The following is a 15,613-nucleotide window of genomic DNA, read 5'->3' as shown; positions in this document are numbered from 1 at the left end:
TCCCCTCCGGCGGCAAGCAGGGCTCCACTGCTTTGAGGCAGCTGCCGGATTTTGCAAATTCTGTCGTGATTTATTCAAGTGAATTGATAGCACTGTAATATGCAAAACCGTAGCTTGTCTCTGTCTTGTGACTGGATGATGCCCCTCGCCTTCCCAGTATCTTTCCTGTTTGATCACTTCAGGGAAAGCAGTGTCATTATTTCCTGACAGTGAAAAGCTGCTACACTTCCTCCACTAAGAGTTCATTCTTGGTTTTGAATTGTGCCTAATAGATTTTAAAAAATCAAATTATAAGAGCCCCCCATCCACTTTTTTAATAGTTCGTGCTAAGCTTTTTGTTGCATGATTTTAACAGAAGTCAGTTTCTCAGCGCCCAGCTCCGCGCTCGGTAACTCTCCTTCAGGCCGTTCTACGGGAGTAAAAGGCACAGAGAACTCGCAGCTTTTCCGGCTAATAAACACGGAAAACGGTCAGGCAGAAATCCTCCTGCCGCCAGCGCGCTGCCTCCTCCCGCCCCGCCCGCTCGTCACGGGCAAGCGCCTGCAGCCGCCTCGGCAGGGCAGCGCGGCGGACGGGGGCGCGGGCCGCCGCCCCGACGGCCGGGTGAGGGCCGCGAGCGCTCCCGCGCGGAGGTCGCGGCGCGGCCGCCAGGGTGCGCCGCAGCGGCAGCGGCGGCGGAAGGCGGCGGCGGCGCGGGCCGGAACTGCGGCGCCGGGGGCGGGGCCGGGGCCGGGGCCGGGCGGGCGCGTGGGGCGGCGCAGCCATGGCGGAGCGCATCGAGCAGCGGCTGGAGGACCGCGTCCCCGAGCTGGAGCAGCTGGAGCGCGTCGGGCTGTTCACGCGCAGGGAGATCAGGTGGGGCCGGGGCCGGGGAGCGGCGGCCGGGCGGGCCGGGCGGGCCGAGCTGAGCTGAGCTCTCCTCTCCTCTCCTCTCCTCTCCTCCCCTCCCCCCGCCGCAGGGCCGTGCTGAGGAAGGCCTCGGCGCTGGAGTACAAGATCCAGCGCAGGGCGCTGCGGAAGGAGGATTTTATCAGTTACATCCAGGTAGGCCTTACTGGTTAGCGCGGCTGCTCGGGGCGCCCTTCAGCTCCACTTCCCTTAGAAATCGTGTCGCTACCTGTGTAAGAAAGGGGCAGTTTCTCCAGCCGAATCCTCCCTGCAAATGGTTTATTGCAGAGCTCTTCACCCAGGCTGCTGGCACCGAGTCCCCTTGTCCCCACTCCTCCCTGCCCGTTTCTTCTCTCTCCAGGGACGCAGAGACCCCTGTTCCCCAACGTGCTGTGCAAGTTACCGTGAAGTGTAGTTTACTTTTCCCTAGAAGTCTGGCGCTTGCATTGCAGTTCTGGGGGTGTGGGGGGTGCTGGAGGCTGAGGTCTGAAATGTCACAGTGTAAATATTCTGACTTGTTTTCAGTCAGCCTTCAAAACATAGTATCTGGCTGCAAACTTATTTCCTGTCAAGCTCGATTATGTTTTTTTTGATATAATTCTTATTGCCCACCTGATTAGCTATAAAACCTGGATCTGTTTGTTCATTTGTTTGCTATTGCATGCTTCCTCACTAGGTTTATTTTTTTTTCTCCCCTAGTATGAAATTAATCTGCTGGAACTAATAAAGAAGAGAAGAGCAGTAAGTTTTTTGAACTACTTAGAATGCAAAATACCATACATCAAACTTTCTAGTGCAATGTAATTAGTATTTTTTTCTCCTAGCGTATTGGCTATTCATTTAAGAAGGATGAAATCGAGAACTCCATTGTGCATAGAGTCCATAGCCTCTTCAAACGTGCCACAGGAAAATGGAAAGTAAGTCTGTTTCTTTCATTTGGACTGGTAGGTTGAGAAGTACTCTTTTGGCATGGTGTGATTTAAAAAGTAAATACAGATATCACTGCCAAAAATATTTGCAGTGATATAGGACAGTGTAATTGAAAAACTAAGAAGAAGTTAGGTGAAACTGTAGTAGTCTAGAAATAGATCATTCGTATTAGATAAATGTTTTTTGTGCAGAAACAATACTTTGTCCTTTCCGAGTCGTTACTTCTCGTCTGTCTTGAGCCATGTGTTTCCATGTGAGTTTGGTCTGCCAGCTTCCAAAAACTAGAAACTTGGAACGAAAAGAACTTTCAGCTGCCTTGGGAAAAGATTGTCTTAAGACATCCAGTGGTAGTACCTAAATGGGTGCCTAAGGAGTCATCACAATGAGCTCTGTATTGAGTTCTGCACGACACAAATCTGGCTGCGGAGGCTGTGAGGGTGTATCTTGAGGTGGAGGGCTAGCTTTCTTTGCAGGAACTGGAAGATCCGAAAGAAAGGGGATTTGAGATTCAGAATTACTTTTATCTGCATATTTTTTTTTCTGGTCGTACCAAGTGCATATTCTCTGCTTGTCAGTGTGAAAAATTGATTCTGTGCTTGCCTTATTGAAAGGTTAATTCTCTTCTCCCTTGAATTTCCAACAGGAAGATGTCCAACTGTGGCTGTCGCATGTTGCATTTTGCAAGCAGTGGGTGAGTTTTCAGAATATGAATCTTGCCTGATTCAAGATGATCCTGAAATGACAATCAGTCCAGCACCGGAAACTATAAGACAGAACAAGAGATTTTACTTTGTCATAATGCAGTATTGGAATAGTTTTGATGGTAGTATTGGAGCTGCCTGAGCTTTTCAGTGATGTAAACAAGTGCAGAATTTGACTTGGAATGAGTTAGTATCAAATTTGATGCTTGCAGGTGGCAAAAGTGGGGCTGATTGCTTTGAATCTGGAGTATAATTTGGTTTGTGAGAAGCATACTATTGGTTACTGCTTCCCTGGAATGCATGGATCATCTGTCTGTGATCTGTGATTTTGTTCCAAACATTTCTTACGGTGGTTATGCTGAAAGGTATAATTTTGGCAATTTTGTACTTTGTAAACTTTTCCGTGCCAGTCTTCATGTCGTTCCTGCCCTTCAGGCATTGACTTTACTGTACTGAAGAAAGTGGTCTTGTCATAGTAAGGAATATGGCCACCAAAACATACACTCTTTACCTCAGAGTGGTCAGTGAGGCTGTGGGTTTGTGACTCAGGCAAGATTTGTGTTAGCTCGCTAGTTCAGAAGAGATTTAAGTTAACTACATATCCCAGTGCAGTCATGGTAACATCTAAAAGCTGGTCACTATTAAACAAATATGAAAAGCTTTCTGCTGAACATAAAGGAGTAGAGAAGTCTTTTCTGCCACAAATGCATTGGAGCTTGTAACCTTCCATAATGAAACTTTGGTGCTGGTGGTTCACTTCAGTACTAGAATAGGTAAAACTAAACTCTTTTTTTGTCTTTTACAGAATGCAAAACATCAGCTTAGTAAGGTGTTTTCTTGTATGTTAGCCATTCATCCCAATAAGCCAGGTAAGTAAAACAGTGGTGAGTCCTGCAGAAAAGACTCAAATTTGAATAACGTTTGAATGTTAGAATATTGTTGGTTTAAGTTCTTACAGATCTTGATTCAAGCTATGGGGTAAAAATACCTGTTCTCTTCTGATTTGCCTTGCTGCTCCTTCAGAGAGAAGGGCTCTGACAAGAATTGTGCTGAACAATCAAAAGGTGTTGTGAAGGGGGAGTCCCCATGGTTTGACTGATGTTTTTCCAGCTGGCTGGGGACTAGATAAATACTCCAGAGGTAGAAGGTCTTGAATACTCATGGCTTCTTTTTGGCTTTTGAGGATGTCATTGTACAGCATATGTGTAGCTATGCTAGACTAAGCTTCCTGGATCTGCTTAGCTTTTAGTCATTTAACTAGGACTCTCGTAAGAGATCGAGAGTCCCATGCCATCACTGAGCTCACGGGTGTGTTGGGATGGGGGTACATCGAACAAAAGCAACTCGTGTATCCTGGGCAGTACCTTCCAGAATGGGTTCTCATGACCAGCCACTTGCTTTCCATTGAAATGGACTCATTCATATTTTCTGTTGCAGCGCTGTGGATTATGGCAGCAAAATGGGAAATGGAGGCACGTCTCTCGTCAGAAAGTGCCAGGCACTTGTTTCTTCGTGCTTTGCGCTTCCATCCAGAGTGTTCAAAACTTTATCAAGAAGTGAGTTGCTGGTTTTCCTCTATATGCAGTTATTTTCAGTCAGATCAGATCAATCCAGCAAATTTCTCAGATCAATCTGGCAAAAATTGCTTTTCCATCAGTGTGGAATGTTGTCAAAAATATTTTTTCTTTAAGTTTTTGTGCTTTGTATTGGTAGCTCTTAACAACTGTTTAGCAAGTCCTGTATGTATACAAATTGAGGGTTTTACGGTGTCTATAAATGAATGTGTCAGAATCCTCTAAAGTTTTATGGACTCTGCAATTTCTCTGGATTAGAATAAGTATCTGTAGCCTTTGCTAGGGAACATGTTTTTTCTTAACAGCAAATTAAGGTTTAAAGAATGACTGAAACGTGGAAATTTCTAAATGTGGGAAATATGTAGAGCAGATAGCTATATACATAAATCATTAAAAACCAAGGTGTAAGACATACATGAGATATTAGGTTTGTAGCTCCTCAGACAGAGCTTGTTTTACCACATGCTTGTGGACTTAGGTGTTTTATGCTTTACTCCCCTGTATTTTCGTGTTATTCTCCCTTTTGCAGTATTTCAGAATGGAGCTGATGCATGCTGAAAAACAGAGGAAAGAAAAGAAAGAATTTGAACGAGCAAAGATGGACTTGGTAGGTCACCTAAACTTGCCCAGAGATACTGTCTGCTTGCATATCACGTGTCTGAATGCAGATCCTTCAAGGGATCTGTGTTAATGGTTTATTTGAGAGCAGCATAGAGAAAGTTGTTCATATGCTGTGCCTGTGTTAAGCTTTTCAAATGTTGGCTGTTGCTCAGGTCAGTGCTTCCTTAAGAAAAATTAAAGGCAATGTATAAAGTATTTGAAGTCATTTGTAAAGTCTCATTATATCCCCAAGTTTGAAAGCTAGTGCTTATTTCTGGTGAGGAATAGTTAAACTAATTTTCTCTTTCATTCTACTTGACTTGTGCAAACTAGATAAAGATAGATTCTGATGAAGAAAAACATTAGTATCTTTCTCTGGTATTTTTTCCATGTTTGCAAAAACGGTAGCTGAGAAAGGAAGATAATTTTAACAACATTATGCTTGATATCACAGGGAGAATTCAATTATTCTGAAGAGATTCTTAACGGGGAAATGGCTCGCATCATTTACAGGGACGCTGCTCAGAAAATCAAAGGTAGTCTAACATTACTTGTCCTTGTTCAGTAGGAAAATGGTGACCTTTAACTCAGCTCTCTGGTAGTCCTAGTTCCAATGTAAACACAAAAACGCTTTCTCAAATATACCATTCCTTTAGTGGAACCTAAGTAACGCCAAAGCGTAACCGTGTAATGCTGACTGTTCTGAATTCATAATTGTTCTGCAGGCAGGCACCTCTTCCGGTACAACAGCTTTTGGACTGAAGTGACGTAGGCGTTTGGCTTACAGTCTCAAAATCTGTTGTTTTAAAAAAAACAAAGTGGGGTGGGAGGACAGTTTAGAATTATATGCCTTCCTTGCTGTCTTGTCTACTGAACATTTGATCACAACTGATTTGCTAGCACTACCTACAAGTAAGAATTCAGACTACAGTAATAAACAAAGTAGGTTAGATGATTTCAAAATAACTGGGCTTATAATAATTACAAAATCAATAGCAGTTATCTTTGAGAAAGCACAAAATATGGGAATGTTTTGGAAGACAACAGAAGGCAAAATGTAATATCAACACTGAAAAGTAGAGAGAAGAAGAGGATGTTAAAGGAAATTACAGACCAGTTGGCATAATTTAAATTCCTGGAGAAATACTGGAATGAATAGGCATGCAAAGGATTTATAAGTACCTAAAAATAAGGAGGTGAGTAATGGCTGATAGAGATTTGCCGTGAACTTCTTATGTCAAATCATGTCACATGATATTCTCAAAGATAATGTAGGGAGATACAGGATGGATGGATAATTCATTGATTGGAGTATCCTGGTTAGAATAGTTTTCCATCTGACTGGAGGCATACACTGCGTGCAGCTCTGGAGAGATCTGTCCCAGGTGTGGAGCCATACTGTATTTTCATTAAAGAATAGTAAAGTTTTCATTATATACATCATAAAATTTTCATTAAAGAGAGAGTAAGGAAGGAGTAGAGGAGGTACTCATTAAATTTGCAAATGGACCCAGGCTGGGAGGATCTGGAAACATATCAGAGGACAGGACTATTTTATCACTTTGGAGTCTGGAATGTCCTGCCTTTCACGGCCCTTTTTGTCACTGGCTAGCATGAGCTCTTTGAAGCATGTATTCAGGCAGTTAACATCCTAATATATGGCTTACCATATGGGCAGAACACTGAGATTTATAGAAAAGAAAATCTGTCTAGGCACTTCAATGTAAAGATTTCAAAGATACTGAAATGGAAAGGGTGCGGTGGGATGTAATATTCTAATTCCAGTTGATAACTTTTTTTTCTTCTTGACATCTAGGTGTTGAATTTCATCTGGCTGTGCTTTCTATTGCAAAGCTCTTTGATTTTACACAAGATTTGCAAAAGGAAATTCTTGAAGGGTGAGAATTTTTTTAATAAACACACTCCGTTTCCCTAATTTATAGTGATTGACAGGTTAATGACTAAGGGCGGTTCCTCTAGGGAAATGGAGTGTTAAGTCATACAGGAAATCCTTTAAAGAAAATAAAACATGAGAGGAAAGCATGCTATTTGTTAAAGGATACTTGTATCTAACTTCAGAATAGGCTTTGAGAACCTGCTAAGAAAATGTAGATAAGATACAATTGTCACTGAATTATTATAACACTTAAATAAGAAATTCCACACTTCCTGCAGATAAGTCACTGAAAATTTAACTTGTTGGTTGTTCTTTTGTATATTTAGTTTCCCCAATTGCTCACTCTTTAGAGGAAAGCTGCCAGTCTATTTCAAGCCATTATTAGAGAATATACCATCATAAAAAGAGCGGTGGGGAGAAAAATCAGGCCAATATTTTGTCTTTGCTTTGTGGAAAGGTAAAATGTTTTTTCTCTGGCATTTGATTGCTTGAAAATTAAGCATCTCTGTACATGGTACCTATGTTACAACCCTTCTAAGCATACTTGCAAAAGGTCAGTGGCAGTTCAGTGGTGTTACAGACATGGTGTATTAGTTTGCAGGCCAACTATGCTGATGACCCTCTTACATGGGACTACATGGCCCGTCGTGAGCTAGAGCTGGGGTCCCTGCAGTCCACAGAACATACTACAAAACAGATGAAAGTATCTGAAATGACCCAGAGAGAGGAACGGTGCTGTGCAGTGTTTGAGGAGGCTGTGACAGCAGTCCCCACAGGTGAGATGTTCTGCTTGCATTTTAACATCGGGTTTTCCTGGTATTTTTGCATACAGCATACTGTAAAAATTTTGAAGCAGATGTTGGCAAGCTCTCCCATATCTAAGAGAAAGCAAACAGTTTGTAGGTGCTACCTTTTGGGGATCTGTTTTATGGGTTATTTTCCAGTGGAATTATGCTTTTGAAACAGTTGCTTAACTGAAAGTGGTTTTGGTTGCTTGTTTTTATTAATGTGACTTAACCCATGAGGAAAGTAGAGGCACACAGCTAGTAAGATCAGTGCTGGTTTGGGAACTGTAAACAGAGAAAATTGCCTAAATAAAGGAAACTTGTAAAACTCAAATATATTGCTGGTTACCTGTAAGTAGGCAATGTTCTTGAGTTGCCAGTGGAATGGATATCTGATGTCAACACCTGGCAACATCCTTACTCTCAACAGAGGCTGTGTCTGTCAAACTTGCTGCCACAGAGCCTTTGAAGTCAGGCAGACAAGGTTTCTCTCCACTGCCTGCGAGTGTCCTCACTTATACAGGTGCATTGAAAACTACAGGCAGAGGATGCAGTGAATGTTGATTGTGACAATGTGCTGAAGTGCTCAGCTGAACTAAGAGCCCTTCAGAAGAGTTACTGGCTGCGGCGTATACTGGGGAGCCATTTTTAAATGTTAATGTTATAAATGTGGGGGACTCTTCTATGCTATAACATTTTAATACAAAGTTGGCATTAATATTTAGTGCTTGAGTTCCCTTCCTTCCTTACCTTAAAGACAAATATTTATGCTTACTGTTGTGATTCTGTAAAGTTTGATATTATGCCTTTGATCCTGCAGAGGACATGTGGAAATGCTATATCACTTTTTGCCTAGAGAGATATAACAGGAAAACCAACAGTGAAGAATTAAAGCAAAAGGTAAATACTCATTAGGAAATCATAGTAACAGAGCATCCGTATTTTTACGGACTTCTGTAATCTGTCAAACAAAGAGCAAGTATATTTTGAAATGCTTCATCTGAAGTGTTGACCTGTGATTGTCATTGAAGATCATTTAGTCCCCATCTGAGGGAATCAGCTTTACTGTCAGCCTTACTGTGGTCTGACGCGAACATGAATAACTCAGGCATTTACTTGTCAGTGAAGTACTGTGACCACCTTGGATGGAAGTTCTTAAGAGGCCAAACTTGTTAATGTTCACTGATAGTCCTGCAAACCTGGGCTTGTTCAAAAGGAAGGATGAGTTAAAATAACTCTTGTAAATAAGACTGCGCAAAGTTTGGTGCTGGCATGTGGGCACCTTTCTTATGCATCTATGCTTGGGTGTGACTGACTGAATTAATCATGAATCCTGTGCAGTTTTGTCCCCTTTACTACAATCAGAGAACACTGCTATGTGGGTTTTTTTGCTATTTAAGGGAGAAGAGTAACTCAAATATTGAAATCTCACCTTTATCTTGGAATGTATACAGATACCTCAAGCATTAGATACCTAACTTTATTGAATTTCAGGGAGATTTGGACAGAAAAATCCACCAGGCTTTTTGTAATGCCGGTGTCTGGTGTATGCAGCAATAATGTTTGTTTTCTTTCCTTTTTGTTCTCTTTTGGCTCTAGAGGCTGGAGAGGACACTGAGTGTGTTCAACAAAGCCCATGAGTCCAGTTTGCTGCCGGAAGGTCTATATAAGCAGTGGGTAAGAGCTGACACAGGAGAATAGACTGGGAGACTGCCCTGCATTGCTTGCATGCCTAACTTTACCATTTTGAGTAGATAGTAAGGTGGGCAATATAGCATTCAGGGCCTTGTTTTCTATCAAAATAGTACAGATCTCTTCTGGTGACTACCTGTATCTGCCGATTTTTAGCTTCAGCTGTTACTGGAGTCCAGCCTCTGTGAAAAGGCTGTGGAGGTGGCAAAAGCCGCAACTAAGCGTTTCAGTCTGTCAGTGGAAGTATGGCAGATGAGGCTGCAGGTGCTGATCCAACTGAAGAGCGACGATGTGACCCAGTGTTTTGAGGAAGCTCTTAAACACATGAAATCTAAGGTCTGTGCTGGCTTTATGGACTTGCTTGCAGTTGTCTTGGACAGGAAGCCTCCGATATTTATTTGAAAGGTTTTTCCTTTTGTAAGGCACTCAGTCCCAAATCATTTTTAAGGTCAGAAATAAGAACTTGACATTTCACATGCACATTGTGTCCAGGAACATGAGGGACCTGCAAATACACTTCAAATTCAAATTTTTAATGTCTGAATGACAGGTGATATTTTGCATGCTTTTCTAGCAGGCAGCTGACATTCTTCATGTCTGGCTTGAAAAACATGTTTCCTTTCCTTCACTGTGTTGATATATTGTTTGTGTGTGTGGTATTTCAAACCTTGGATTAGCTCTGTGCTCTCTTGCTGTTCTGTTTCAAACCCTGGATACAAGGGAGTGCAGAGAGGAAACTTCTTTGCTCCCCTTTGTTCTCGGGAGCTACTTTTGGGCTGTGGTGTTCAGTGATGCAAAAGAATGTGTCTCATCCCTGGCAACACTTCTGGCAGTTGTCCAGCTAAGTAATAGTCTGTGAGTGAGGAGGGAGACAAAAATTGATTTCAGTGTGTTATGCAAAGTCAGCTTTTTAACAGCCGTGTCTAATGGACAGTTTAACAGCAGCTGTAACGTAGAACCTGGTGGATGTGTTGGTATTTGTTTCTGTGTATCAATCTGAGTCTCACTTGTATTTCAATCATACGATTTCCCTGCCTGCTTATCTTGTAGGGCACCTTGCCATTATGGAGCCTCTGGGTGGAATGGAGTGAAGGCACAAATAGCAAGGAAGACACAGAAGCCCTCTACCAGGTGGCTGGCTAATAGAAATTTACTTTTTCTGACAGTGTGAAAGTAAGCAGGAACAGCATGTGTAGAGCATGTAAAAAAGAAAGGATGGGGGCAGTAAAATACTGCAGTTCTTTCGTGGATGTGTTGGTACTATAGCATTTCAAATAAAACTTTAATGAATTGCTAACTGTTGCTGAGAATCGGTTGGATGTTAGCTCACAAGCACAAACATCGTTTCCATGCTTCAGAGACATCTAGATGTTTGTAAGCATAGCTAATGATGGACTTTTTCTTTTTACTTTGATCGTAACAGTGTGGTCTAGGATTTTTTGTTCTATTTTCAGATGTCTGTCTGAACACAGAAAAGAGCATTTTCCAATCTCTGTATGAGAACATCAACCATGTTACAGAAAACTCAAGAATGAAACTTGGACTTTAGTCCCACTCTAAATTCTGTGAATACCTTAAGGCAAAACACTACTTCTTTGGCCTATTTTTTTTTCTGTTTACAACATAAAACACTTATTTCCAGTGGAAGCTTAAATTCAAATGTTTGTAGAGCATAGTGAAACCCTCTACATGAAGGATGTTAGGGGAATGCCAAACCCCAGCTGTCTGGAATATTGGAAGAGAGATGTATGTAAGGTTATATTTTAATTTGCAAAATATTGGATGTATTACTCAATGCTGTTTTTCAGACATCATTCAGGATGCTCTTGTCCAATACCTTGTCTCACTTACAAGATCCACTTAATGTCAGATCTCTAATTAGAGAGAAGGTACTGCTTGGTTTCTTCTCCCATGTTGCCTTTTAATTGTAACTTATGTGTTTTTTAACCTGCAGAGATCCTTGCGTGCCACAGCTCCTGCTGAGTCTGTGACTATGAAAGAAAAATATCTTGACTGGGCCTACAGGAATGGCGGTTATAAGAAAGTAAAAAGAGTCTTTACCAGGTGACAAATAAAAAACGGAAACCTGATTTTTCTAGGGCATATGTTCATAAGGTTTGAAGTCTGAAGTTATTTATGTTTTTACTCTAGCCTGCATGAAAATCGTCCATTTTCACTTGACTTCTTCAGGAAGATGATCCAAATAGAAAAGGAGCAAGTAAGTTAAATATCCAATTAGTGCCTTGTATTAGTAAACTCACTTTCTAACTTTGAACTTCTAATCTTTGAACTGCTTGGGGGGGTGTGTGCATGTGTGTGTGTGTCTGCAAGATCCACTTCTGTACAAAGTAAATGGCCTTTTACTACCTCCTTTACTAGGAATCCTGCAAAATGCTTCATTTGAGAGAGTACTATGAACGTGCCTTGCGAGAGTTTGGTTCCACAAATTCTGGTAAGGGATTTTTTTTTCTTTTAATTCAGTGCTGTCCCTTTTATTTCCATCCATTTGAAAAAGTAGCTGTTTTTTCTAGTCCTGTGATTGCTGTCATGTAGAGTGCAGCTTATTCTGTTCCATTAAGTGCATGACATTCTGCAGTGACCCTGAACTTTCAGTCCAGGATCTTTGGTCACAGTAGGATGGCTTCAGCAGAACTGCTAGCAAGTAAGATTTTGACACAGGCTGGCATGATACACACATAACCTTTAATCTGGATTTGTGAACAGTATGGAACTAGCTTTTCATAATTGAGATTTCTGGTATAGGAAACTACTACAGATGAGCTGCGTTATTTCTTATGACGTTACTGTCCCAGCTGGGAATAGCGTTTGGACCCTGAGGGGGGGTCCTCAAGTAAACCTCATTGCATTTAACATAGGCAACATCTTGTGAGGAGAATTTCTAAGTTAGTATTGGTATGTTTATTATGTAATACCCATTCAAAACCTAACTGAAACTTCTGTTTTCTTTTAAAGATCTCTGGCTGGATTATATTAAAGAGGAGCTAAATCATCCCCAAGGCAAACCAGAAAACTGCGGCAGCATTCACTGGCGAGCTATGAAGATGTTACAGGGAGACCTGGTGGAAAACTTTGTTTCCAAATACACTTTATTGCAAACTGGACACTTATGAAAAACTGTAACTAATCAATTATAACAAGACAGTGGAGAATTTTTTTAGCCCCTTTGTATAAGGGTAAATATGTTCCTGGATCATATTAAAATATACTTTCTTGATTTTTTTTCACATGTGGAAGAATGTCATCTGTCCTATTGCAGTTGTTAGTGGTGGTGCCTCTGCCAATGGCAGGTTCAAGTGCAAAGTTAAAAGAGAAAGCAAAGGCAGCTCTGAGGGTGTTCTCTACTGAGAATTCTGAGAGTAAACTCTTCATCGTCATAACGCACCAGCTTTTACGCTCTGGAAAGCTAGTATTACAGCCCATAAATGCAAACCCCCCCCTCCCCCCCCAAACCACAGAAGCCACACCTCTTGATATGTCCTTTAAGTTCAGTAATGAAAAATGGAACAATGGAAAAATAATCTGTAAAATGATATTTATATCTTGTTTCTTAACCTTGAAGTCACCTGTAATCCCCTCTTTAAAAACAAAAAAATACAATTTGTATTTGTATCCTAAAAACTGTAATTCTGAGAGCTACTGTGAAAGGTAGAGGTAAGCTGAGATCTATCACAAATGTCCCTGATGTCACAGTAGAAAGTTCTGACCTACAGCTCAGCCTTATGTCCTCAAACCCTAAAAAATATGGATACCGGTTCTTCAGAGACAGTCCTGTCTTTGGTTGTTTGCAGAGCTACATTTTCCTATGTCAAACTGGTTAAAATAACATAACCGCTATCATCAGACCGTTAGCTCAGTCTCTCTTTTCTAACAATAGCCAATAGAGGATGCCTAGGGAAAGTTAGGAACTTACAGCAATAATTCCTTTATGTAATTTCTCCGTGTCTGAATGGTGCGTTTTTTCAAGGAGATAGTCTCAGAGTGCTGATTTTTGACATAAGGACCTTGATTCAGAAAGGTAGGCTTTCCTTCTGAATAGTAGATACATGTTTTTCAAGCATTAATCTCTCTCAAGATTAAAGTCATTTGCTCCTTAATGACATTTTAGTACAAAAAAGTATTTTGTTTAGATGTCTCACACAAGTAGAACCTGCAACTCCTCAAGCAATGAATTCCAGTAACTTTTGGTGAACTGTAAACAAGGTTTGGAGCAACAGCCTGTTCAGATCGCTATGTCCATGACAGCTGAAGTATGTGCTGCTTTGTCTTTCCCAAGCTTTTATTCAGGCCATCTTCCATCTCCCCAGTGGTTTTCAGCTGTTTCATGTCTGGTATTAGGCATTCCCCCCAGTATTCACTCCTCTTAAACCCTGTTGTTCTGTCCTTTATTATGTTATTCCCTTCCCTGACTCTCTGGTCTTGCTTCTTCAGTACAACAAAAAAGCTTTTATTTATTGCAAAGCTTTTAAAGAAAATCCAACAAAACACAAAAACATCACCATTTCAGAAAGCGGGGTTAGCATAGCAGGCCTGGAGTAAGGGTTGAGACTTGTGGTCTGGAACTGGTGCTGGCATGTTTGCTGACCCAAAAAACAGTTCACTCTGTTCCTCAGTTTCCCCAACTACAAATAGTGTTACTTCTTTTAAAGAGCGCAGACTCTCTGATGTCTACTGATGGAAGAAGTGGCTGTTAAAGAATTGTTTGTAATTTTGCAAATTTAAAATTTATTAGGGCCCTTTGTAGCTTTACCTTTTCCTTTACCTGCTCTGGTACTGTACAGAACTCTGCCACTAATTTCCACTACCTACAGCACCTTTGAGCTATATGCATTTTCTAAAAGCATGTTTATTTCCCCGGTGCCTCCTGTTCATGGAGCAGCTACCAGTTCTGTTCTGTAGAGGTGCTTCCCCTCTGTTTTAATGCTTTTTTCTAGGCATGCTTCTATCATGAAGCCTCTGGGAGATAAAAAACTAGGGAGCCTGGGGAGGTATTAAAAGTTTATTTACAACTTGATGAATGTAAACGTGTTCTCTTACTGCTAATATTTGTGTATTCCGCCACCCTCTTTCTCCTATTGTTTAATTGCTTGTTTCTGCCCTTAAATCAGACAGTCGTTATTTCCTTTTATTCATAGCATAAATAGTGCTGCGTGCCTAAGCAGAGGAGTTACACAATAGAATAGAACAAATAGAAAATACAGTCCAACTTTGTAAGATGGCTGTTTCTGATAGCAATGAAACATTTTTATAAGCTGCCACGTCTGCTGAAGTGCTCTAAAGTTGTGTTAGTGTGTTGCCTGGTTCATTCAGCTTTGCAGGATGCCGTTATGCTATTGCTTTTCTGAAAGGGGCCACCCTTAGGGCATTGATCATGATGGTCATAGAAACGGTCTTCCAGTATTGCTCGTGCTTTGGTTTGCCAAACTGCATGGGATTATATATTAATCTATGAAAGGCTCAGAAGCATTTACTTAACAAGTTGAGTAAAGACTGACCATCAGTATTAATAAGCTGCTTCAAGGCTAAATTCAGATCTGGCAGTAGCGTCGGTCGGAGCCTCCTTCCATTGCTGACTGACGCATTGAGCGCAGGGAAGGCTCAGGCTGGGCTCGTCCCTCTCGTTCACGAAAAACCTAGCAATTATTCAAGCACATAGCCCGTTTACAGCTCCTGCCTGCCAAACAGCTATGGAGCCTTGCATACACAAGCTGTGTGATTTTTGGTCTTTCGGGACCAAGTTTTGAGTTGAACGTGGTGGGTGCTCAGCTGTGTCTTGCGTAGCTCTAAGGTCCTTGTACATGGCATGAAGAATCATGAGTTTAGCTGCTGTGAAGGGCGTAATCGGAATTTGATTTGACAGCATGTGTCGGAGTAAGTTCAATCCTGGCTGTCAGTGGGTGAGCGTCGTTCAACGCAGCACTTCTCTATATTTTTGTTTCCCTTTCTGCTAGCAAAATGAGACTTCAAAGTTAGCAGAGAAGATACTTCATTTTAATCCAGTTCAAATGAATCCTCAACATTTAGCAAAAGATTGTATGATCCAGAATCCTGGAGTCACTGGAAAGGTCTGTACAATGGAAATACCAATAATTAGCCCAAACAGGGAGAAACAGAAACTACTTTGAGCGAGCGTGGTGGGTTTCTCCGAAGCAGCCCTTCCCCGTTGCCTCATTTTCCTCTTCTACAGCTCACAGAGATGTAGTGAGAAATTTAATAATTCTCTGTGGTAAATTTAATAATTCTGTGGTAAATTTAATAATTTCCCGTGGTAAAATTAATAATTCCGTGGTAAATTTAATAATTCTCTGCCCCTTCCGTTTGCGTGACCGGGCACAGTTTGACGCGGCAGCGCCGCTCTCCGCGTACCCGGGCTGCGGCCGGGAGCCGTTACGGGCCGCCTCGCGCCAGCCTCAAAAGCGCCGGGGCGGCAGCGGGCGCCCTCGCGGAGGCAGCGCGGCGCGAGCGTTCAGCGCCGCTTCCCGCGCGCTGCGGCGCCTGCGCGCCCTCAGCACCGCCCGGGGCGGGGCG

General features: G+C 41.8%; 1 protein-coding gene across 1 annotated transcript; it reads left to right on the top strand.

The window, feature by feature from the left end:
- The first annotated feature begins 699 nt into the window (after window positions 1–699).
- On the top strand, window positions 700–12,312 carry UTP6 (UTP6 small subunit processome component). Its single transcript, XM_026098984.2, has 19 exons — window positions 700–855; window positions 960–1,044; window positions 1,588–1,629; window positions 1,713–1,805; window positions 2,462–2,509; window positions 3,325–3,388; window positions 3,957–4,075; window positions 4,623–4,700; window positions 5,148–5,229; window positions 6,510–6,591; window positions 7,185–7,366; window positions 8,196–8,275; window positions 8,975–9,052; window positions 9,224–9,403; window positions 10,118–10,198; window positions 11,022–11,131; window positions 11,219–11,285; window positions 11,447–11,519; window positions 12,041–12,312. Exons 1-19 carry the CDS (start codon window positions 764–766, stop codon window positions 12,196–12,198), a joined length of 1,794 nt encoding a protein of 597 aa, XP_025954769.2. The 5' UTR covers window positions 700–763; the 3' UTR covers window positions 12,199–12,312.
- The last annotated feature ends 3,301 nt before the right edge of the window (window positions 12,313–15,613 follow it).

Source organism: Dromaius novaehollandiae, chromosome 18 (assembly GCF_036370855.1).
Source record: "Dromaius novaehollandiae isolate bDroNov1 chromosome 18, bDroNov1.hap1, whole genome shotgun sequence".
NCBI lineage: Eukaryota > Metazoa > Chordata > Aves > Casuariiformes > Dromaiidae > Dromaius > Dromaius novaehollandiae.
The sequence above is the reverse complement of the archived record's forward strand: the minus strand, read 5'-3'. Positions and strand labels throughout refer to the sequence as shown.

Excerpts from the sequence above, each read along its gene's own strand:
- UTP6 (XM_026098984.2), top strand. The coding sequence starts at position 764 with ATGGCGGAGCGCATCGAGCAGCGGCTGGAGGACCGCGTCCCCGAGCTG. Across the intron at positions 856-959 it reads TTCACGCGCAGGGAGATCAG|GGCCGTGCTGAGGAAGGCCT; the intron begins GTGGGGCCGGGG and ends CCCCCGCCGCAG. Across the intron at positions 11,132-11,218 it reads GTAAAAAGAGTCTTTACCAG|CCTGCATGAAAATCGTCCAT; the intron begins GTGACAAATAAA and ends TTTTTACTCTAG.